The 19,025-nt window shown below is 36.1% G+C and overlaps 2 protein-coding genes across 2 annotated transcripts; both read left to right on the forward strand.

The window, feature by feature from the left end:
• The first annotated feature begins 2,962 nt into the window (after positions 1-2,962).
• On the forward strand, positions 2,963-12,418 carry abcb10 (ATP-binding cassette, sub-family B (MDR/TAP), member 10). Its single transcript, XM_051651903.1, has 13 exons — positions 2,963-4,274; positions 5,992-6,192; positions 6,402-6,604; positions 6,934-7,068; positions 7,245-7,391; positions 7,516-7,651; positions 8,379-8,474; positions 8,595-8,804; positions 8,943-9,022; positions 9,110-9,290; positions 9,428-9,471; positions 9,570-9,604; positions 11,271-12,418. The coding sequence occupies exons 1-13, from the start codon at positions 3,866-3,868 to the stop codon at positions 11,524-11,526; spliced, it is 2,133 nt and encodes a 710-aa protein (XP_051507863.1). The 5' UTR covers positions 2,963-3,865; the 3' UTR covers positions 11,527-12,418.
• A 2,816-nt stretch (positions 12,419-15,234) lies between these two features.
• LOC127414133 (actin, alpha skeletal muscle-like) lies at positions 15,235-18,508 on the forward strand. Its single transcript, XM_051651916.1, has 7 exons — positions 15,235-15,395; positions 16,291-16,430; positions 16,533-16,857; positions 17,024-17,185; positions 17,565-17,756; positions 17,843-18,024; positions 18,133-18,508. The coding sequence occupies exons 2-7, from the start codon at positions 16,302-16,304 to the stop codon at positions 18,274-18,276; spliced, it is 1,134 nt and encodes a 377-aa protein (XP_051507876.1). The 5' UTR covers positions 15,235-15,395; positions 16,291-16,301; the 3' UTR covers positions 18,277-18,508.
• Positions 18,509-19,025: the final 517 nt, after the last annotated feature.

Raw genomic sequence — 19,025 nt, forward strand, 5'->3', positions numbered from 1 at the left:
AAACCTGGCCACTAGATGGCGGTCCGATTTGTCATTATCGTATCCGTTTTACTTCTTTGCCATGCCACAAGTGACATTAAAATCACACTAAGCTAGTGTGATTCTAGCCTACTAGAAAGTATAATGCAGAAGCAAATCCTTATTAGTTCTTAGGCAGATTTGCTCAGCTCGTGCTTCAAAAAAATTAAAGGCAATAATGAAATTAACCGGCACGACTCAAACTGGCATTTAAAAAAAGGAACCGTGTAATACTGCAGGATAACAATTGCAGTTCAATTGCAAATCCAGGTTCAACGCAACACTAACTAAAATACAGAGACTAAACTCATTCTGTAAGCTGTGTAATTATTTTAACATGCAAGCTGCCTGTCAGCCCCAATCTAATCGCATAGCAAAACAACCTCAAGAAAGCAACGGACTATAGTTTAATAGGAATTATAATCAGCAACTATTTATATTTAATAAGTATAACTTTAAAAATACTTACAATCGCATCACACACGTGTTTTCGTTGTGGAGGCTGAAAAGACCTACAACCTCTACACTTTAACCCCAGACAGTAATAATCAAGAAAGAGCACAAACGCTTGAGGAAGAAGGATCTGAAATTGACATTGCGTCAGGAGCAATTTTACGTAGTATTGAGAATGTTGGTTTGCTATCGTGCAGATATAAATTAATTTATGAAAAAGATAGCCATAACATTTCAAGACCTCCTTAAAGGAATATTCCGGGTTCAATACAAGTTAAGCTCAATCGACAGCATTTATGGCATAATGTTGATTACCACAAAAATTAATTTAGACTCATCCCTTCTTAAAAACAAACAAATAAATCTGAGTTATAGTGAGGCACTTACAATGGAAGAGAATGTGGGCAATTTTTGAACGTTAAAATACTGTTTCAAAAGTTTAGCCACAAGACATAAAGAATATGCGTGTAAACATGATTTTAGTGATAAAATCACTAACTAATCTTTTCCGTGTAAAGTTATATCCAATTTTACAACTTCGTTACCAAGACGATGTAATGTCAACAAACCCTAAAACGACAATTTAAACAAATTTACAGCTCAAATAATACACAAGATTTAAAAGACGAATTAATGCAAGTGCATTTATAGAATTATAAGCTTCACATTCTGTGTTTAAACCAAAGTTTTTCTAGCAAGTCTGCCCACTGTCGGCCATCTTTGGAATGCTCCCAAGAGGTTATTTCCAGTCATGCCAGTGCATCTCTTATCTACTTGAATTGGGGGACACCGAAATCTCAAAAACGGGCAATCAATATTACGATCAAAGAACATATTTCAAATCAGCAATAAAATAGGATAATATTGGAATCATAAATTGTGTTTCTTGACCTCATATTACGCTAAAACACGCATTTTTCCCGAGTTAATTGACAGGCGATGTCTGTATCTAAAAGGTGATTGGCTCTTGTACATGTAAGGCGGGACTTCCTTTCTACATCCGTTGACTATTGGGCGCGAGAGTTTCTTGGTTGAAGGTTCCAAGTTCTCCTATTCATTTAAGTAGAAGTGACCCCTCTCTGCTAAATAGTCTCTAGTTTATGGTACCAAATCTTAATTTCACAAAGTAGGTGGTGTAGAGTTTTTTTTTTAAAATGCGATTTTGATATAAGATTCCCATAAAACTTGCAAGTTTCCATAAACAGGTTTTACTTTTTTGGACGCTAATGTACAATCATAATTTCTCACCCCATAAATGCACAATTTGGAATAATAGATATATAAGGGTTAGAAACAAAACACTTGAATTACCACAGCTGGTAATTGTGTGTGTGTGTGTATATATATATATATATATATATACACACACACACACACACACACACACAATTAGTTTGAAAAGGGAATTATTTGGGTTAAGCAATTGATTAAAAATGAGGGTGTCTTATTTAGTTATACCGAATTTATTAATTTGTATAACTTTCCAGTTGAACCTAGCCATTACTTAAGGGTACTGTATGCAATTCCCAGGGGAATTTTGAGACTTTTAGGGTATGACAGTAGTCATTTGTTAGAATAAGTTGAAGAGTTTACTTCCTGCATTAGGATGCACAGCATGGATTTCTTAAGTTATGGGTGTAATAATTTTTTCTTACGTTCCCTTTTTCAACAAAAGATATCCTTGCTGTTACAGCTAAATGGAACTTTCTGTTTAAACAACAGTTTGATTGGAGTACAATATGGCTGATTCCTCACAAGTATTGTATTACAAACAAAGTAAAGGAGGTTTCATATAAAATTGTACATCGAGTATACCCAGTCAAGACACTTGTGGTAAAATGCTTTATAGTTAGAGTGGAAGATAATTGTTCATTTTGTAAAAGTGCCCCTGAAACCATTAATCATTTATTTTGAGAGTATCCTAAGGTACAAATCTTTTGGAGAGAGGTAGAAACTTATTTCCAAAAAGAAGCTAATATTGTTGTTAATTTTGCAGAAAGTGATGTGATGTTAAAGTGTTTCTCAATTGATAAAGATAAAAATCTAGTATTTATATGTGATTTAATAATTTTTATAACTTGTTATTAGATACATAAAGTCAAATGGATTGAAAAAAACACCTGTATTTGAACAATTTAAAACTGACATTAAAACATATCTGGAAACTATCTCCAAAAGTAGAAATTTGAAAGCAATACGAACTATACAACTGTTTACTATGCTTAAATTTTTCATCTAATGTATTTTTTTCTTTCTTTTCTTTTTCTTTCTTTTCTTTTTTAGGTATTTTCCCTGTACGCACCTGGCATGTTTTTTGCTGTATGTACTCTTGTTTGTACATTTGCATTGTTCTAAATAAAAATAAAAATGTAATAAATAAAAAAATAGGTCTGTTGCTCTTCAATCAATTAATCGTGTTTGACTGATCACGTCTGAAAATGTGTTGCAGAAAGCCTCCATTGACCTTTTTCACACTCTGGGTTTTGGAACACGGAAGTAAAGGTTTGCAGGGTAAACTTCGACAGCGGTGAATGGGAGTCCACAGCAAATATTATTTTCACTTACCAGTTTTCTCCAAGAGCAAAAGAAAAATACACTCTTACGTTTGAATGACTTATCAGAAGAGGAAAAAAATAGAGAGTGATTGATTAAGACCTTAAAATGTGAGAAGGTGGCAAATTTACTGTCATTCTCTCAGCAGAAACTCCCTCGCAGCTGTGGTAACTCGTTTTTTACAACTAATTCCAGGGTAATATAACACAAAGTAGAATGTTATAAATTGACACTAAATATTTAAAAAATCTATAATATAAAAAAAAAAAATCGCGAGGCTGATAATAAGGCGGAAACGCGTCATCACAGTCTGTGAAAGGTGTAGCTGAGCTTCGCTTCCTCGAGCGTCAAGGAAGTACAGGGGTCACCTTTTTTATTCACTCCTATTTTAAAACAATCCATTTTACACTTAGACGATAATTTTCTGTTACCGAATCTGTAATTGTCGTTGTGCTCAGTAAAGAATGACAGATATTGTCCGACAGGTTTTTTTGACAGGGCGCTGCCGGGTGAATGCGCTGGGCGTGTTTATGAAGATAACAGCGCTCAACAAGAGCTGGATATGAAAACTGTCATGAACAGATAATGCTCAGTAACCGTCGTCCCTGCTCTACAATAGGCCAGTCTCACTGAAGAGTGTCATGTAGTCTAAGGAGTGTCCACATACTGCTGTTTTTTGCAACCCTTTTGGTTAACTGCTAAACTCTTATATGAACTCATGAAATCTGGCTTGATAGTGTCAGTTTCAGCTGATGAAAATTAGGCAAGGACGAGGCTTGTAAACTTTTTTTTTTCTTTTTTCTTTTTTTTTTTTTTCTTTTCTGGTCGTCTTGCTCTCCTGATGTATGGGACAATGTTGCGAATGACAAGATTTACTATAGGTAAACTGCAGCAGTGCTCTCGTTCAGAGAGAGTTTCCCATTTGCCTAATAGGACATCAAGAATACTATGGACAGGGCAAGTGTGTAAGAATGGATCATTTGATGTCCTTAAGTTGCCTGTGTATGGAAGGAATACATCTCAGCTTTCATGTGTCAGAACTGGAGGGTTGTTTTTACCCAGGTGTGTGTGGACACACTCCAGACTGTCGATTGCTCTCTATAGCACATCTATTGACTCCAAACAAACCTCAAAGCCTGTGGGAAATCAGGAGAGTAAAGTTAAGCCCTCAGAAAACTCATTATGTCTACCCTCAGAAGATGTCAGGAAGTTGCTGCAGCTGGCTTATCCTCAGCGATGGAGACTGACAGGCAAGTCAAACCACTTGGATCTTCTGCATTTAGTGTTAGTTGAAGGCACTAGATTGGTATTAACATCCTGTTGTTTGACTTTAAGACATATGTGGTGAAACTTCTCACAAAATCTGTCAAGAAAATGTCCAGGTCATATTTAACCCCAAATTAATACAAAAACAAACAAACAAACAAACAAAAACATTTTCTTTTGCATATAGAAAATAAAGCCAACACTTAGGACAATTAAGATTTTTGGCCTTGTGACATTCTTTTCAGGACCCTAACACATCTGGACGTTTTACTTTTACAAGTAGAGTAAAAAAAAGATGCTGTTTGTAATGTACAGTTTTTTAATTTATTATTATTAAAATCAGAGAAAATGAAATACAGCACCAAGGGAGTACTACTATGATGTGTAAATAGTATAATTTATAATATAAAAGAATAATCATAATTACAGTTTTTTCGCTTTGCGGTAATGAAAATTGGGGGTAAAATGTGCGTAACTCATGAAAATAATGTTTTTCATAAAACATTTTTTTAAATCTTAATGGCCCTAAAAAAGGCTTCATTTACTTTTAGCAAAATAACATTTCTTATTTCTTTTGATTTTGGAGTAAAACAGGACCAGGACATTTTCTTGACAGGTTTTTTGAGAAGTGCCCAAACCCTATCCAAAAACATCCAATTGTGTTGATGTACCATGGCACTGTGAGGTTATTAGATGGTAATAAATACCGTGGTACATTGATATACCATGATACTTAATGTTTACATTATTCACAGTCTATGGTATTTTACATGGTGCTCCAAAGTACTTCAAAGAATATTTTGGTAATAACATGGTACCATGTCCAAAAAACATGGTGATACCAAAACATTTTTTTGTTAATATAGTTTCTATTCAAATACCACATTTAGCACAGTTATTAACACTACAATAAAATTGGTCACACTGCATTAGCCACTACTGTCATCAAAAATAAATTAAAGGGATAGTTCAACAAAAAAATGAAAATTCTCTCATCATTTACTCCCCCTCATGCCATACCAGATGTGTATGACTTTCTTTCTTCTGCAGAACACAAATATTTTTAAAAGAATATTTCAACTCTGTAGGTCCATACAATGCAAGTTAATGGGTGCCAAAACTTTGAAAGTCCAAAAGCATCATAAAAGTAATCCATATGACTCCAGTGGTCTTCCAGTGGTTTTGGGTGAGAACAGACCAAAATGTAACTTCTTTTTCACTGTACATCTTGCCATTGCAGTCTCTAGGCACAATCTTGATTGATTACACTTCCTAGTGCCTGACTCATGTGCAAAGCGTTAGATGGCACTATAGGAAGTGTAATCAAGCTTGAAATCAGGATCGCTAAGACTGCTGATGTCAAGATTTATAGTGAAAAGGAATTATATTTTGGTTTGTTCTCACCCAAAACCAATTGGATCGCTTCAGAAGACATTGATTAAACCACTGGAGTCATATGGATTACTTTTATGCTGTCTTTATGAGATCTGATCTCCATTCACTTGCATTGTGAGGACCTACAGAGCTGAAATATTCTTCTAAAAATCTCTGCTTGTGTTCTGCAGAAGAATTAAAATCATACACATCAAGGATGGCATGAGGGTGAGTAAATGATGAAATTATTATTTTGGGGTGAACTATATCTTTAAAAGAATCATCTATGTGTTTATAATATGTGTCTCTGTCTTGCTCTCCTCGTAGCTGCCATGGGCTTTCTGGTGGTCTCCAGCACTGTCACCATGTCTGCACCATTTTTTCTGGGAAAAGTGATTGACACTATTTACACCAGCTCCACAGAGGACTTCACTGCCTCCCTTACCTCCCTCTGTATCATGCTTGCAGGGGTCTTCCTCTGCGGAGGGGCTGCAAATGCTGCTCGTGTCTACCTCATGCAAATCTCAGGTGAAGTCTCAACCCAGGTCACAGTAAACAATCAAGATGCTTCATAGTGCAGTATGGAGTAGTGGCTTACTTCTTGATTAATCAAATTTATTCATTTTGTAATGTTTATGTCTAGATCTATTAATTAGAAGCATTCTAACTGATTAATTGAGTTGAACAGCATGCATTACTGTGCTCTCTCTCTAATAAGTATTTCACAACTTTCACAGGGCAACAGATTGTGCGAAACATGCGTGAATCCCTTTTCTCCTCAATTTTGAAGCAGGAGGTGGGATTCTTTGATAAGACCAGAACTGGTGAGCTCATTAACCGGCTTTCGGCAGACACGGCCATTGTTGGACGCTGCCTCACTGACAACCTGTCTGATGGGCTGCGGTCTCTTGCCCAGGCAGGGGCTGGAGTTGGCATGATGGTGAGCCAGATGTTAAGTCTTGTGATAGTTAGACATTTTAGCAGCTAATTCCTTTGACCTCTTAAAGCCATCATCACATATCACAATTTGTTTAGAAACACCTTTTTGATTCTATATGCACAGACATCTGACTCTAGGCATTACTTCCTCATTTCATGGAAATGTATCTAATTAAACTTCAGTGATTCTGTTCTCATTGCATGAATGCACTTTGCTTTTTGGTTCCTCACTGAAGCATGTCCCATGACGCAGGATGTTTGCATGATGTCTGTTTGAACTCATGAATGCTTCTGCCTTCAAATCAACTCTTGAACTTTCTCTTTTTCAAGTTATATGTTTCACCCAGTCTGGCAGCCTTTGTGCTGATGGTTGTTCCTCCCATTGCCTGCCTGGCCGTAATTTTTGGTAGATACCTGCGCTCTATATCCAGACGCACACAGGATGCATTAGCTGAGGCCACACAGGTAATTTGTTTTCTGCAGATTTACTTTTTCAATTGGGATATGATTATGCTTTATTGCATGTTTTATTGTTTATTGGAAAATAAGCCATTGACTTGTATGCATTGTTCTACTGTAAGTTTAATGAAGCCAAGTGGCCAAGGCATCCTTTTACTCTGTAGCTGCTCTGCATCTCCTAGTTGGCAGAAGAGAGGATTAGCAACATGCGGACAGTTCGAGCGTTTGGAAAAGAGCTGACGGAGGTACAGAAGTATGCAGAAAAGATCGACCATGTTTTTGAACTAGCAAAGAAAGAGGCTGTGCTTTCCGCTGGATTCTATGGAGTGGTGAGATAAATGTTGATTCTCAAAACTTGTAAACATTTTTAAGTTGTATTGAAGTATTATATGCTGCTTTGACGCCTCAGTCTCAAATTCCAGTCTGCTAATTTAACTTTGTGTCTTTATGCAGACGGGACTGAGTGGAAACATCATCATTCTGAGTGTGTTGTATAAGGGCGGTCTGCTGATGGCCAGTGAAGCCATGACTGTTGGGCAGCTCTCCTCTTTCCTCATGTATGCCTTCTGGGTGGGCATCAGCATCGCAGGTTAGGACTCAGAATAACATCTGACTTAATTGTTTAGTGGAAGTCCATTCCCCTCAAGATCACACAGGTGTGCTAGCAGAATAACCACAGATGTAGTTCACTACATTAATTAAGGTCTGAGAATCAGAAAGTCTTATATTTGAACATAATATCTATTGATATAATTATAAATCCCACAAACATCTTTTTGAGAAATGTTATGCCTGAAAAGTCTCTTTGTGCTGTATTTCTTTAATATAAATGCCACTTGATTTGATATTTTGTTATATAATGCAAAGAGATTCATACAGATTTAAGTGTCCAAATATTTTTGGGGCCATTTTACATGTTTTCTGATAATGTTTTCTGGTTCTGTTCACCCGCCTAGTCCTTGACTGTCATAAAATAGATTAAATAAAAGATCTGGTGTGTGATTTATCAGCTTTCTCATGGGCTGGTTTACATGGAATTCACTTAATGTCATCAGGTCTCAAGATGGGCCTTTATACTTGTGTAGCCAAAGTGCAACATTAGAGCAGACAATCAATAGGCTTCTTTCTAAAGCCATTTCACTCCTTAACAGTGAAATTTCCCAACAAAACCACTCTTGTGAGAGTCGGACATCTTACACACAGCTTTTGTCATAGATAGAAACCAGTTTGTATTAACTATTTTGCTGTAATTGCACTTTTCTGCCATAAAAGATGAAAAGATAATGTTATTAAAGTAAAACTTCATCATTTTCAAGGTTTCAGCTCATTCTACTCAGAGCTGATGAAGGGGCTTGGTGCTGGTACACGTCTGTGGGAACTCATGGACAGAAAGCCTGAATTTCCCCTCAATGGTAAATATTAATTCCCTCTTTTTGCCTAGATTTGCCTAAAATACACATTAGAATAAACTATGCTTATTTTAAAAGGTTTTTATCTAATACAACTCTTTTTTTCTCCATCTTCTCTTTCAGAAGGGCTTGTGTTAAGACCAGAGCAGTTAAAAGGAGAACTGGAGTTTCGTAATGTGTCGTTTGCTTACCCAACGAGGAAGGATTCACCCATCTTTCAGGATCTAAGTCTTTCTGTACCAGCAGGGTCAATAATGGCAGTTGTGGGACCCAGTGGCTCGGGCAAATCCACTCTGGTGTCACTTTTAATCCGCCTTTATGACCCTGACTCGGGTGAGGACAGAGAGTGCTTGGAAAATCTTGGAAAATGTGGATACTTTGTACATTAATAGTTAAAAATAAGACATTACTAAATGTGTAGTGATAAATGCCTATTTAATCATTGTAATACTTGGGTTGATGTACATGCAGGTATGGTCACAGTTGATGGCCGGGATGTACGAGACTTGAATCCTTATTGGCTGAGGAGTCATATTGGTACCGTAAGCCAGGTAAGGAAAGCCTCTTGCATTAATAGAACCAAACAATCTCCTGGTCCCACATTACTCATTCCCCTGTTTACATTTGTTTGTTTATAGGAGCCGGTTCTTTTCTCCTGTTCCATTGCTGAGAACATTGCTTACGGAGCAACAGACCCAAGTCAAGTCACAGCACAAGACATCTACAGGGCAGCACAGAACGCCAATGCTCATGACTTCATCCAGGACTTCCCTAAGGGCTATGATACAGTGGTAGGAGAAAAGGGTGTACTGCTGTCAGGTATGATGAAATACACATCTGATACTCCCCATTTAAACAGCCAATCTGGTGTTTGCATACGACAAAATTGTAATTCGAGGCTGTATTGTGTGGGTGTGTAATTCACCTGAATTTCATGCAATTTGTTGCATAAACAGGTGGACAAAAACAAAGAGTTGCCATAGCACGAGCCCTGCTGAAGGTGATCTTTCCTCTTCATCATCCTGTTGAATTTTAAATATGTGTTGCTTGCCAATGGAACATTAAAATGATCTCATATCCTGGTTCTCATTTTCATAGAATCCCAAGATACTTTTATTGGATGAAGCCACAAGGTGAGATAGTGTTTGAATACTTGAAAATCAACCTGTTGTTATAAGTGGTTGACCAATGTGTTTGGATTTTTTTCAGCGGCCAATACTGATATCTAGAGAGCAGTGTGGCTGATATAATGTTGATACATGTAATACAATAAAAAAAAAAAAAATTATTCTGTCATTATTTACCCACCCTCATGACATTCCAAACCCATATGACTTTCTATCCTCTGCAGAACACAAAAGGATATATTTTTAAAGAATGTTGGTTAACAATTTCTATGAAGCCCATATTTATCATGCATTGTTAAGTCATTATAATGCAATAGTAATGTCTCATAATAAAACTTGTAATATGTTTTAACTTCTCATAAATAATTGTAACCACAATTATAATACATTATAATACTTACCTATTCATAGTTATACCTTAGAGTATAATGCATTATAACACCAGCAACATCCAATTTTATGTATTATATACAGTATATTTGTAATATATGTTATAGGTATGCTTTAAGTAAAGTGACAAAAGTAATGTCTTCTTATAAACATCCATGAGATATTTTTAAGTGGTTGTAAGACATTACAACTCGTGGAATTTATATACATTACACATGCACAAAATACAAATTAACACCCATTCAATGTGAATTTTGACATAAAACGAAAAACACTTGTAAAGCTACAAGGTTAAAACATATCAGAAACTCTCTCTCTCAAATAAGAGAAAGAGAAAAAAATATGTATGTTGGTCACACATGTCTAAACACACCCAAGAATAAAAAAACTAAAAAATAAAAAAAAAGATTCCATTCTGGACTCTATTCAATAAAATTTAATGTTTGTGAATCTAATTTGGAGACTTATTTTATAAATAACTTCCACTGTATAAGTTTGACTTGTAATGCATTGTATGTTACAAGTTTATGTTATGGCTGTTTATAAGAGGATATAGCTTTTATAACTTAAAGCAGGCAAAGACCACTTATAATCATGTCAAAGACTTTTGACTGTTTACACTATGCTGCTTTTGCATGACAGCACTTATACGATTAACTTTATTAGCTTCTGCTGCGATAAAATTGGATGTTGCTTGTGTCATAATGCATTATATTCTTAAGTACAACTTTGAACAGGGGAAGTCTTATAATGTAATATGACTAGTTATCATTATTTATGAGAAGTCATAACTTATAAGTTGTATTCTGAGACATTATGGATGCAGTAGAATGCATGTATAATGCCTTTACAATGCATTATAAATATGGGCTTCATAGAAAGTTTTGCCAAATGTTGTGATGCTGATTTTGATACAGAAACAGCATACAAAATAATGACAGAATCTTCATTTTTGGGTGAACTATTCCTTTAATAATTGCAAATAGGTTTTACACAAAATGCTTTATTGAAATTAACACATATTTTACACAAAATTAACTCAATAATTGACTTAAAAAATATTTAGATACAGAAAATGCACTTTATCCATTTTGACACTAGGTGTAATGACCACTTCTGTTAATAAACACAGTTGTCGGCCAGTGTCGATAATTTCAAAATGTATTAAAAACAAACATTACACACAGTATACTATTAATTTGAAATATTATTCCAAATTCCTAAATGGCATTTCAGTCATGTGTCATGGTATAACTATGATTTCCCCTGGTCCCTTTGTCAGTGCCCTGGATGCAGAGAATGAGTTCCTGGTACAAGAGGCGTTGGAGCGGCTGATGCATGGTCGCACTGTGTTGATCATCGCTCACCGTCTCTCCACCATCCAAAGCGCTGACGCCGTGGCTGTGCTGGATCAGCACCGTGTGGTGGAGATCGGCAGCCATGCTCAGCTCCTTGCCAACGACCAGGGGCTCTTCCGCAAACTGATGGAGAAGCAGGCCTTCCTGCAGGCTGAGCAGAAACAGGCTCTCTTCAAATAGGAGAAACCCAGTAATTTAAAGAGAACAAAGAAAGTGCACACTTTGATAGATACAAACATATTTAAAATGCTGCTCATATGATGTTTTAATGTGTCATTGAGCACTTCTACATGACTGAAATGTAGCTATTCAGCATTTGCAGTATCACAAACTACCAAATAACTGGAAACCAGTTGTATTCTGATCATTGTTAATTACAAGGTGCAGCTGTGCTGTTATTTTTATTAAATGGTAGACAGTCACAGCATAAATGGCAATCATTGCAGCTGTGGACATGATTTTACACTCAGAGTTGCAAAAAAATCACATGTCTCCAGAGATGTAAAAAACCTTGCCACTGAACAAATTTTTTTTTTTTGCAAATTATTGCAAGTTTTACCCAAGCAAGAGTGTACGACAGCACGATTTTATACAACACTTCTATAAACAAGGAGTTAATACTGTGTAACTTGCATTTTAGACACATGTATGGCCAGTTAGCATGCCTGTTTTTGCTCTGCTAATGGAAATGGTTTCAAACGAAGTAGGCAACTAACACTGATGGAGTGATACCAACAGTGAAGTATCCCAGTGCTGTTATTCTAAATATCAGTTCTCTTGAAATACACCTGTCCATAGAAGACTGAAACTAAATTAAGTTTTTTATAATGCAGCATAGTTTTTCTCAGATTACAGCTACATGTGTTTTAATCATCTCTTTTTCGCCTTTGGTAATGACATAGATGTGAATGTATTGTGCCTAGATCATAAACCACGAAGCTTTTACTAGGAATTAAACCAACTCCAATTCTAACCCAACTACTGTGCCACTATCTTTTGCCAGATACTGTTTTTGGAGGAGCATCTGTAAAAAGGATGAATTATAGGTGCAGTTGTTTTTTTTTAGAACAAACACTATACAAGAGATATTTTAATGTAACTTTTACTCACAGCCAATATATTTATATACAGTATGTACTATTGTGAAAACATTACATTTATTCAGAATTTTAGGAAATTTTAATGTTTAGTGTGCTAACTTATTAGGTTTCAGAATGTGAAAAAAAATTGTCTGTTGTTTGTTTATTTTCTATTGTTCTATCTGCACTCTTAATAAATGGCTTTGGAACATTGATTATTTAATGAACAATCCTGACCTGTCCATAAGCCTGTTTTTGAGAACAAAATGAGGCGCCAAAAGAGGGCGCTATTGACTATTTTAAACAGTACAGTTACCAATGGCACAGTTCATTACCAGTTGCAATATATTTAGAAACCAGATAAAGAGGGGCAGATAGAGGGGAAAGGGTTAAAGGAAAGAGGTCAAAACTGCTAACCTATCAGTCCCATGAAATGAATTAGTCTTGGCCACTACATTGGTGAGGACTCTTGTACACCTCGATAATAATGTGATTTCATTAACTGATCACATAAACTAAACCATCAGGTCTGATTAAAGGGTTAGTTTACCCCAAAATAAAAATTATCTTATCATTTACTCACCCTCATGCCATCCAGATGTGTATGACTTTCTTTCTTCAGCAAAACACAAACGAAGATTTTTAAAAGAAAATCTCAGCTCTGTTGGTCCATACGATGCAAGTGAATGGTGTTCAGACCTTTGTAGCTCTAAAAATCACATAAAGGAAACATAAAAGTAATCTATAAGACTCCAGTGTTTAAATCTGTATCTTCAGAAGAAATATAATAGGTGTGGGTGAGAAACAGAACAATATTTAAGTCCTTTTTTACTCTAAATCTCCACTTTACCTTTCACTTTCAGATGTGAAAGTGAAACTAAACAGGCACCATGTGACTTTCAGGTGTAAAAGTGAAAGTGGAGACTTAGAGTAAAAAAAGGACTTAAATTTTGATTTATCACCCACACCTATTGTTTCCTTTATGTGATTTTTGGAGCTACAAAGGTCTGATCATCATTCACTTGCGTTGTATTGACCTACTGAGCTGAATAGTCTTCTAAAAATCTTAGTTTGTGTTCTGCTGAAGAAAAGTCATACTCATCTGGGATGGCATGATGGTGAGTAAATAATGATTCTCATGAAAATTTTCATTTTTGGGTGAACTATTCCTTTAAGTTCAAGCGGGATTCTGTTCAATTAAAGTTCTAGCTTAGACTGTTGTCTGGTTTGGCCAAGCAGCAACAAGCTTGGCCCTATGACTGATGACTGACTTGACTCACTGAACTCAGAGCTCATTGATTCATTCAGCTCAACATAAGCTCGCAGAGACTGGCCTCTTTTTGAGTAAAGCATATGCAGAACAAGAGCAGTGGAAAACTTGAGACCTGTAACATTGTAGCTCTGTATTTTATCCACAGTAATTATACTAATACATTGTAGTTGCTTAGTCATTACAACTTATTAAACACTTAAATAAAAATCTTAATACAAACAATAGAATATACAATTGCAGTGATTTACACAAATTTCACATTACATTAATTTTTGTTTGAATCTTATACAACCTCAAAATAGGCCTATCTCACAACAGTGCAAGTAAGAAACACTTATTAGTGATAAAATACAGGTATTCAGTAAGTTGTCTTAAACACCCTCCAGTTCATTTGCTTAGAAAACTTCTTGAAGAGTTGTGAACAGATGGTCCAAATGCTCTCAAGTGTCTAAAATAGAAGATGCAAGTCCATAAAAGGACACACTACACTTACAATTCACCTTTATGGTTTGGTTTGCTGTTATTGCAAATGTGTGTGAGTGGTTGTTTGGTGGGGAAGATGCTTTTTTAATGTAAAAACATTTAAGACAAGCAATTAATCACTTGATCACTAGGTGATCAGATGATTCAGGGTGCCATCAATAAACAGTATTCATCAGTAATAATAACACTTTTTAAGGTTGTAGTCAATATTTAATCTTAGCTGGCAATGAACAATAGTTTTTGAACACTTAATAATCTTGGTTTATGTTAATGTCTAATACATAATTTAATAATTATTGTTATTACTAATTATTAGTAAAATATGCTTGATTATTAATAATAATTTATCAGTATACTTTAACATTAGTTAATGCTATATGAAACAAACTAAAAATGAACAATTTTGACATCATACATTAACATAAAGATTAACAAATGCTGTAAAATATATTGTTCATTGTTAGTTCATGATATCAAATGCATTAACTAATGTTAACGAATAAAACTTGGTGTAAAGTGTTTAATAATAATAATAATAATTGAACACTTTTGTAAATAGATGTATTATAATATCTAGCTATTGAACACTAAAGGGAAAAAAACAGGATGGTGTATTATTTCCATACAAAGTGTAATAATGAGAGTTTCACAATGAAAACGTCTTACCTGAAAAGACATTATGAAAATAGACATTTTAAAAATGACTAATTTTTGTGTCCTATAACAAGTCTCTTTGGTCCAGATTTAATTCCGAATCTACTTCCCTTACACTGCGCAAAGTAGGTCTATATAAGAATAATGAGGTCAAAAATTCACGGTACACAAATCTCTCAACGTGCTATCTTACAATTTACAGAAATATACTATGCACCATGTGGGAAGTGGCTGGTAACAAATCCATCCCGCCCCCAGCCCATGTACGCCTCGAGTAGCGTGGCAGGGAATGATGACTTTCAAGCCATATAAGGACAGTCCTGCACACTTCGAACTTGGGGATAGTGGGGAGACACACGGCTTCACTACGAAGTCACCCCTCGCTTACCCCGCGAGAGCCTAATATGGTTGAAGTTTGGGGGGAAAATGAACGTACAGATATCCTCAATGGTGAGGATGGGGGAAATACGAAGAGTATATAAAGCATTCGGGTGTCAGTCAGTCCGTAGCTGGATTAAGCCGTGGTTGTCTTCTGCACTTCTGAGCTTCATCAGATAACGGTAAGCAAACTGCAACAAACCCATGTGCTGCAAATGTAGCTTGTAGTATTAAAGTTTAAAAGTGATGTCACTTGGATACAGGGTTAGCATTAAGTGATCAGCTCATATAGGGTCTGAGACGGAACAGTTGTCTTTTCTTTAATTTATTTATTTATAACTAATTCATATTTGTGATTTATTTAACAAATTTCCATATGAATACTGTATTATATTTTTTAATTACTTAATAATGCATTATTTGTATACTTTAAAGTTGTGAATGACAGTACTGTTGATTATACTTATATACTTACGTACATGTGACACATATTAGCCTATACTTACATCATGTGAGACAGTATTTTGTCATTAGAAAACACACCTAACAAAATATTTGAACGTTTGTACAGTCAAAAAAATTATTTTAAAATTTGCCATTTCAATTTCATAACAAAATTCCATCAAATTTAATTGAGTAATCTTTAATTTCTAAATAAATTAAATTAATAAAACTTAAAATATTCAGTTTTAATTTTTTTTTTGTATTTTTGTTACACAATTTAATTTGATAGAATTTTGTTATGAAACTGAAAAGCATAAATCTTAAAAATAGGCAAAAATATATTTGTTTTTTTGAGTAAATATCACATCTTTAAAAGTTATATATGTATTTATGACAGATGGTCATGGTTTACTCAGAATAATACTTTTGACACACTCATTCATCAAAATTATTTTTATTTTTTTATTTACTCATTAATGTAAGCATATCCACAACTTTAGATAAATTAATGATCTTTTTTATGCAAATTAGCGCACTGTTGTAGACCTACTTCAGTCAGTTCACTTTAAGCCTCGATCAGTGCATGCATTAACCGGCACGTAATCCAAGATTTCTCATCATGTTCCTCATTAGAACCCACCAAGATGTGTGACGACGAAGAGGTTACCGCCCTGGTGTGCGACAACGGTTCAGGCCTGGTCAAGGCTGGCTTCGCCGGTGATGATGCTCCCAGAGCCGTCTTCCCCTCCATCGTTGGTCGCCCCCGTCACCAGGTATGCCCAGCAGAATTTTATGCTTCACTTTTGTTAATAGCAATCACATGCACAATCTATAGCCATTGCAACATTTTTAAACTGCCATTTTTCTTTTTCCAGGGTGTCATGGTGGGTATGGGTCAGAAGGACTCCTACGTAGGAGATGAAGCTCAGAGCAAGAGAGGTATCCTCACTCTGAAGTACCCCATTGAGCACGGCATCATTACCAACTGGGACGATATGGAGAAGATCTGGCACCACACCTTCTACAATGAGCTCCGCGTTGCCCCAGAGGAGCACCCAACTCTGCTCACTGAGGCCCCCCTTAACCCCAAGGCTAACCGTGAGAAGATGACCCAGATCATGTTTGAGACCTTCAACGTCCCAGCCATGTATGTGGCAATTCAGGCTGTGCTGTCCCTGTACGCTTCTGGCCGTACCACCGGTGAGACATGGAACATGCTTTTAGATAGATATATATTTTTTAAATTCACAATATGTATGTTGTAATAATTTTATGGAATATCACTTGCAGTTTTACACATGCACAAATCCACACAATACATGCCAACATATTGAGGCGCTTTCTAACAAGTTGTTCTATATTTAAGGTATTGTGCTGGACTCTGGTGATGGTGTCTCCCACAATGTCCCCGTCTATGAGGGTTACGCTCTGCCCCATGCCATCATGCGTCTGGATCTGGCTGGTCGTGATCTGACCGACTACCTCATGAAGATCCTTACCGAGCGTGGCTATTCCTTCGTCACAACTGGTAATTTTACTTGCCAGTCATTTCTGTTTTGTTTTCCTGTTTATAACAGATAAAATTCTCTTCAGATGTGCCCTTCAACTCTAGTCTGTGCTGCATAGCGTGGGATGCAAAAGTCTAAGATCACATTTAATATTTGGAATTCTGTATTTCTAGATCATACAAATCTGTGCTGGGATAACATGATTTATCAGGTTTTGAAAAAATTTATGGAGTATGTACCAGCTCCACTGCATGCCATGCTGATAATATAATTTGAAATAAAAAAAAAAATTAAAAAAAGGTGTCAACCACTGATATTGATAAAGAATTCAAAATTGAAGCATGGTTGTTAATGTTGTTATGTTACAAACAAACAACTCACTCAATAATCTCTTTATAGCTGAGCGTGAGATTGTCCGTGACATCAAGGAGAAGCTGTGCTATGTGGCTCTGGACTTCGAGAATGAGATGGCCACTGCTGCCTCCTCCTCTTCCCTGGAGAAAAGCTATGAGTTGCCCGACGGCCAAGTCATCACCATTGGTAACGAGCGTTTCCGTTGCCCAGAGACCCTCTTCCAGCCTTCCTTCATCGGTGCGTACAGACAGACACTGTTAGAAAGTATTGTATTTTTCCGTACAGCTTTTAGTCTAAGTAACAATGGATCTGTTTCTAAACAGGTATGGAGTCTGCTGGAATCCATGAGACCGCCTACAACAGCATCATGAAGTGTGACATTGACATTAGGAAGGACCTGTATGCCAACAATGTCCTCTCAGGTGGTACCACTATGTACCCAGGTATTGCTGACCGTATGCAGAAGGAGATCACCGCCCTGGCTCCCAGCACAATGAAGATCAAGGTAATGCAGCTACGGTTATCCTCACACATGCTGCCATTTCACATTGATATAACAATAATTACTTCCATAACCTACCCAGCTCAAAGATCTTGCTTCTCATTTTGACAGATCATTGCCCCACCTGAGCGTAAGTACTCTGTATGGATTGGTGGCTCCATCTTGGCTTCCCTGTCCACCTTCCAGCAGATGTGGATCACCAAGCAGGAATACGATGAAGCAGGTCCCAGCATTGTCCACCGCAAGTGCTTCTAAATCCTCCATCGCCTTCATCTGCATCTGTCTGCTGTGGATCCCGCAATAGTGTAATTTATCATGGCGGGACAGCGCTGGTACAAATGTATTTTGTACCGAAGTGTTACTCGATGAACATGCTGCAAAGATAAACACAATCAAGACCCAGAAGACCATTATACCATGTTATCAAACATGAAACTGTAATATGTACATAAAAAGTCATTAATTTATTAAAGTACATTATTTGGTATTTGGTTTGTGAGACTTGTTTGTGTAAATAAATTCTTTCACTGGAAACTGAAAACTATAGCTTATCTTGATTAAAATAAGCAGTATATTCTAGGAGGACAAGGTATGTTCTAGTAGCTGTTTTTCAGAAGGCCTATACATAGTTAATTTTAGGAAAGTCCACATTACTAGCAGCTAGTTTGCTATTGAACTACTAGTAGGCCAGCTGATCATTAAATTGACACCAGCTCTATATACTTATATCTAAGTATTTAAGTAAAATCCATAGCGCAGTTTGCTATTGAACTACTAAAAGTCTATAAGATAAAATATGATAGATAAGATATGCAAGCAGCTTAATAAGAAGATCAAAGCAATATAGTCCGATCCATCCTATCAAAAATCCTGTTTAAATGGTTTTGGCTAATTAAAAAAAAAAAATGTTTAAAATGGTCTTTTATCACTTCTCATGTCCTTGAGAAAAGTGAAGGTTGAACACAGTATAACCCCAATGGATTGTGCTACATTTGCGTTCTCAA

Source organism: Myxocyprinus asiaticus, chromosome 23, assembly GCF_019703515.2.
Source record: "Myxocyprinus asiaticus isolate MX2 ecotype Aquarium Trade chromosome 23, UBuf_Myxa_2, whole genome shotgun sequence".
NCBI classification, from domain to species: Eukaryota; Metazoa; Chordata; class Actinopteri; order Cypriniformes; family Catostomidae; genus Myxocyprinus; species Myxocyprinus asiaticus.

Bases quoted from the DNA above. Each gene is read 5' to 3' on its own strand.
- abcb10 (XM_051651903.1), top strand. From the start codon at position 3,866: ATGTATGGGACAATGTTGCGAATGACAAGATTTACTATAGGTAAACTG. The intron at 7,392-7,515 runs GTGAGATAAATG...GTCTTTATGCAG, and splicing joins CCGCTGGATTCTATGGAGTG to ACGGGACTGAGTGGAAACAT. The intron at 7,652-8,378 runs GTTAGGACTCAG...ATCATTTTCAAG, and splicing joins GGTGGGCATCAGCATCGCAG to GTTTCAGCTCATTCTACTCA.
- LOC127414133 (XM_051651916.1), top strand. From the start codon at position 16,302: ATGTGTGACGACGAAGAGGTTACCGCCCTGGTGTGCGACAACGGTTCA. The intron at 17,186-17,564 runs GTAATTTTACTT...ATCTCTTTATAG, and splicing joins CTATTCCTTCGTCACAACTG to CTGAGCGTGAGATTGTCCGT. The intron at 17,757-17,842 runs GTGCGTACAGAC...GTTTCTAAACAG, and splicing joins CTTCCAGCCTTCCTTCATCG to GTATGGAGTCTGCTGGAATC.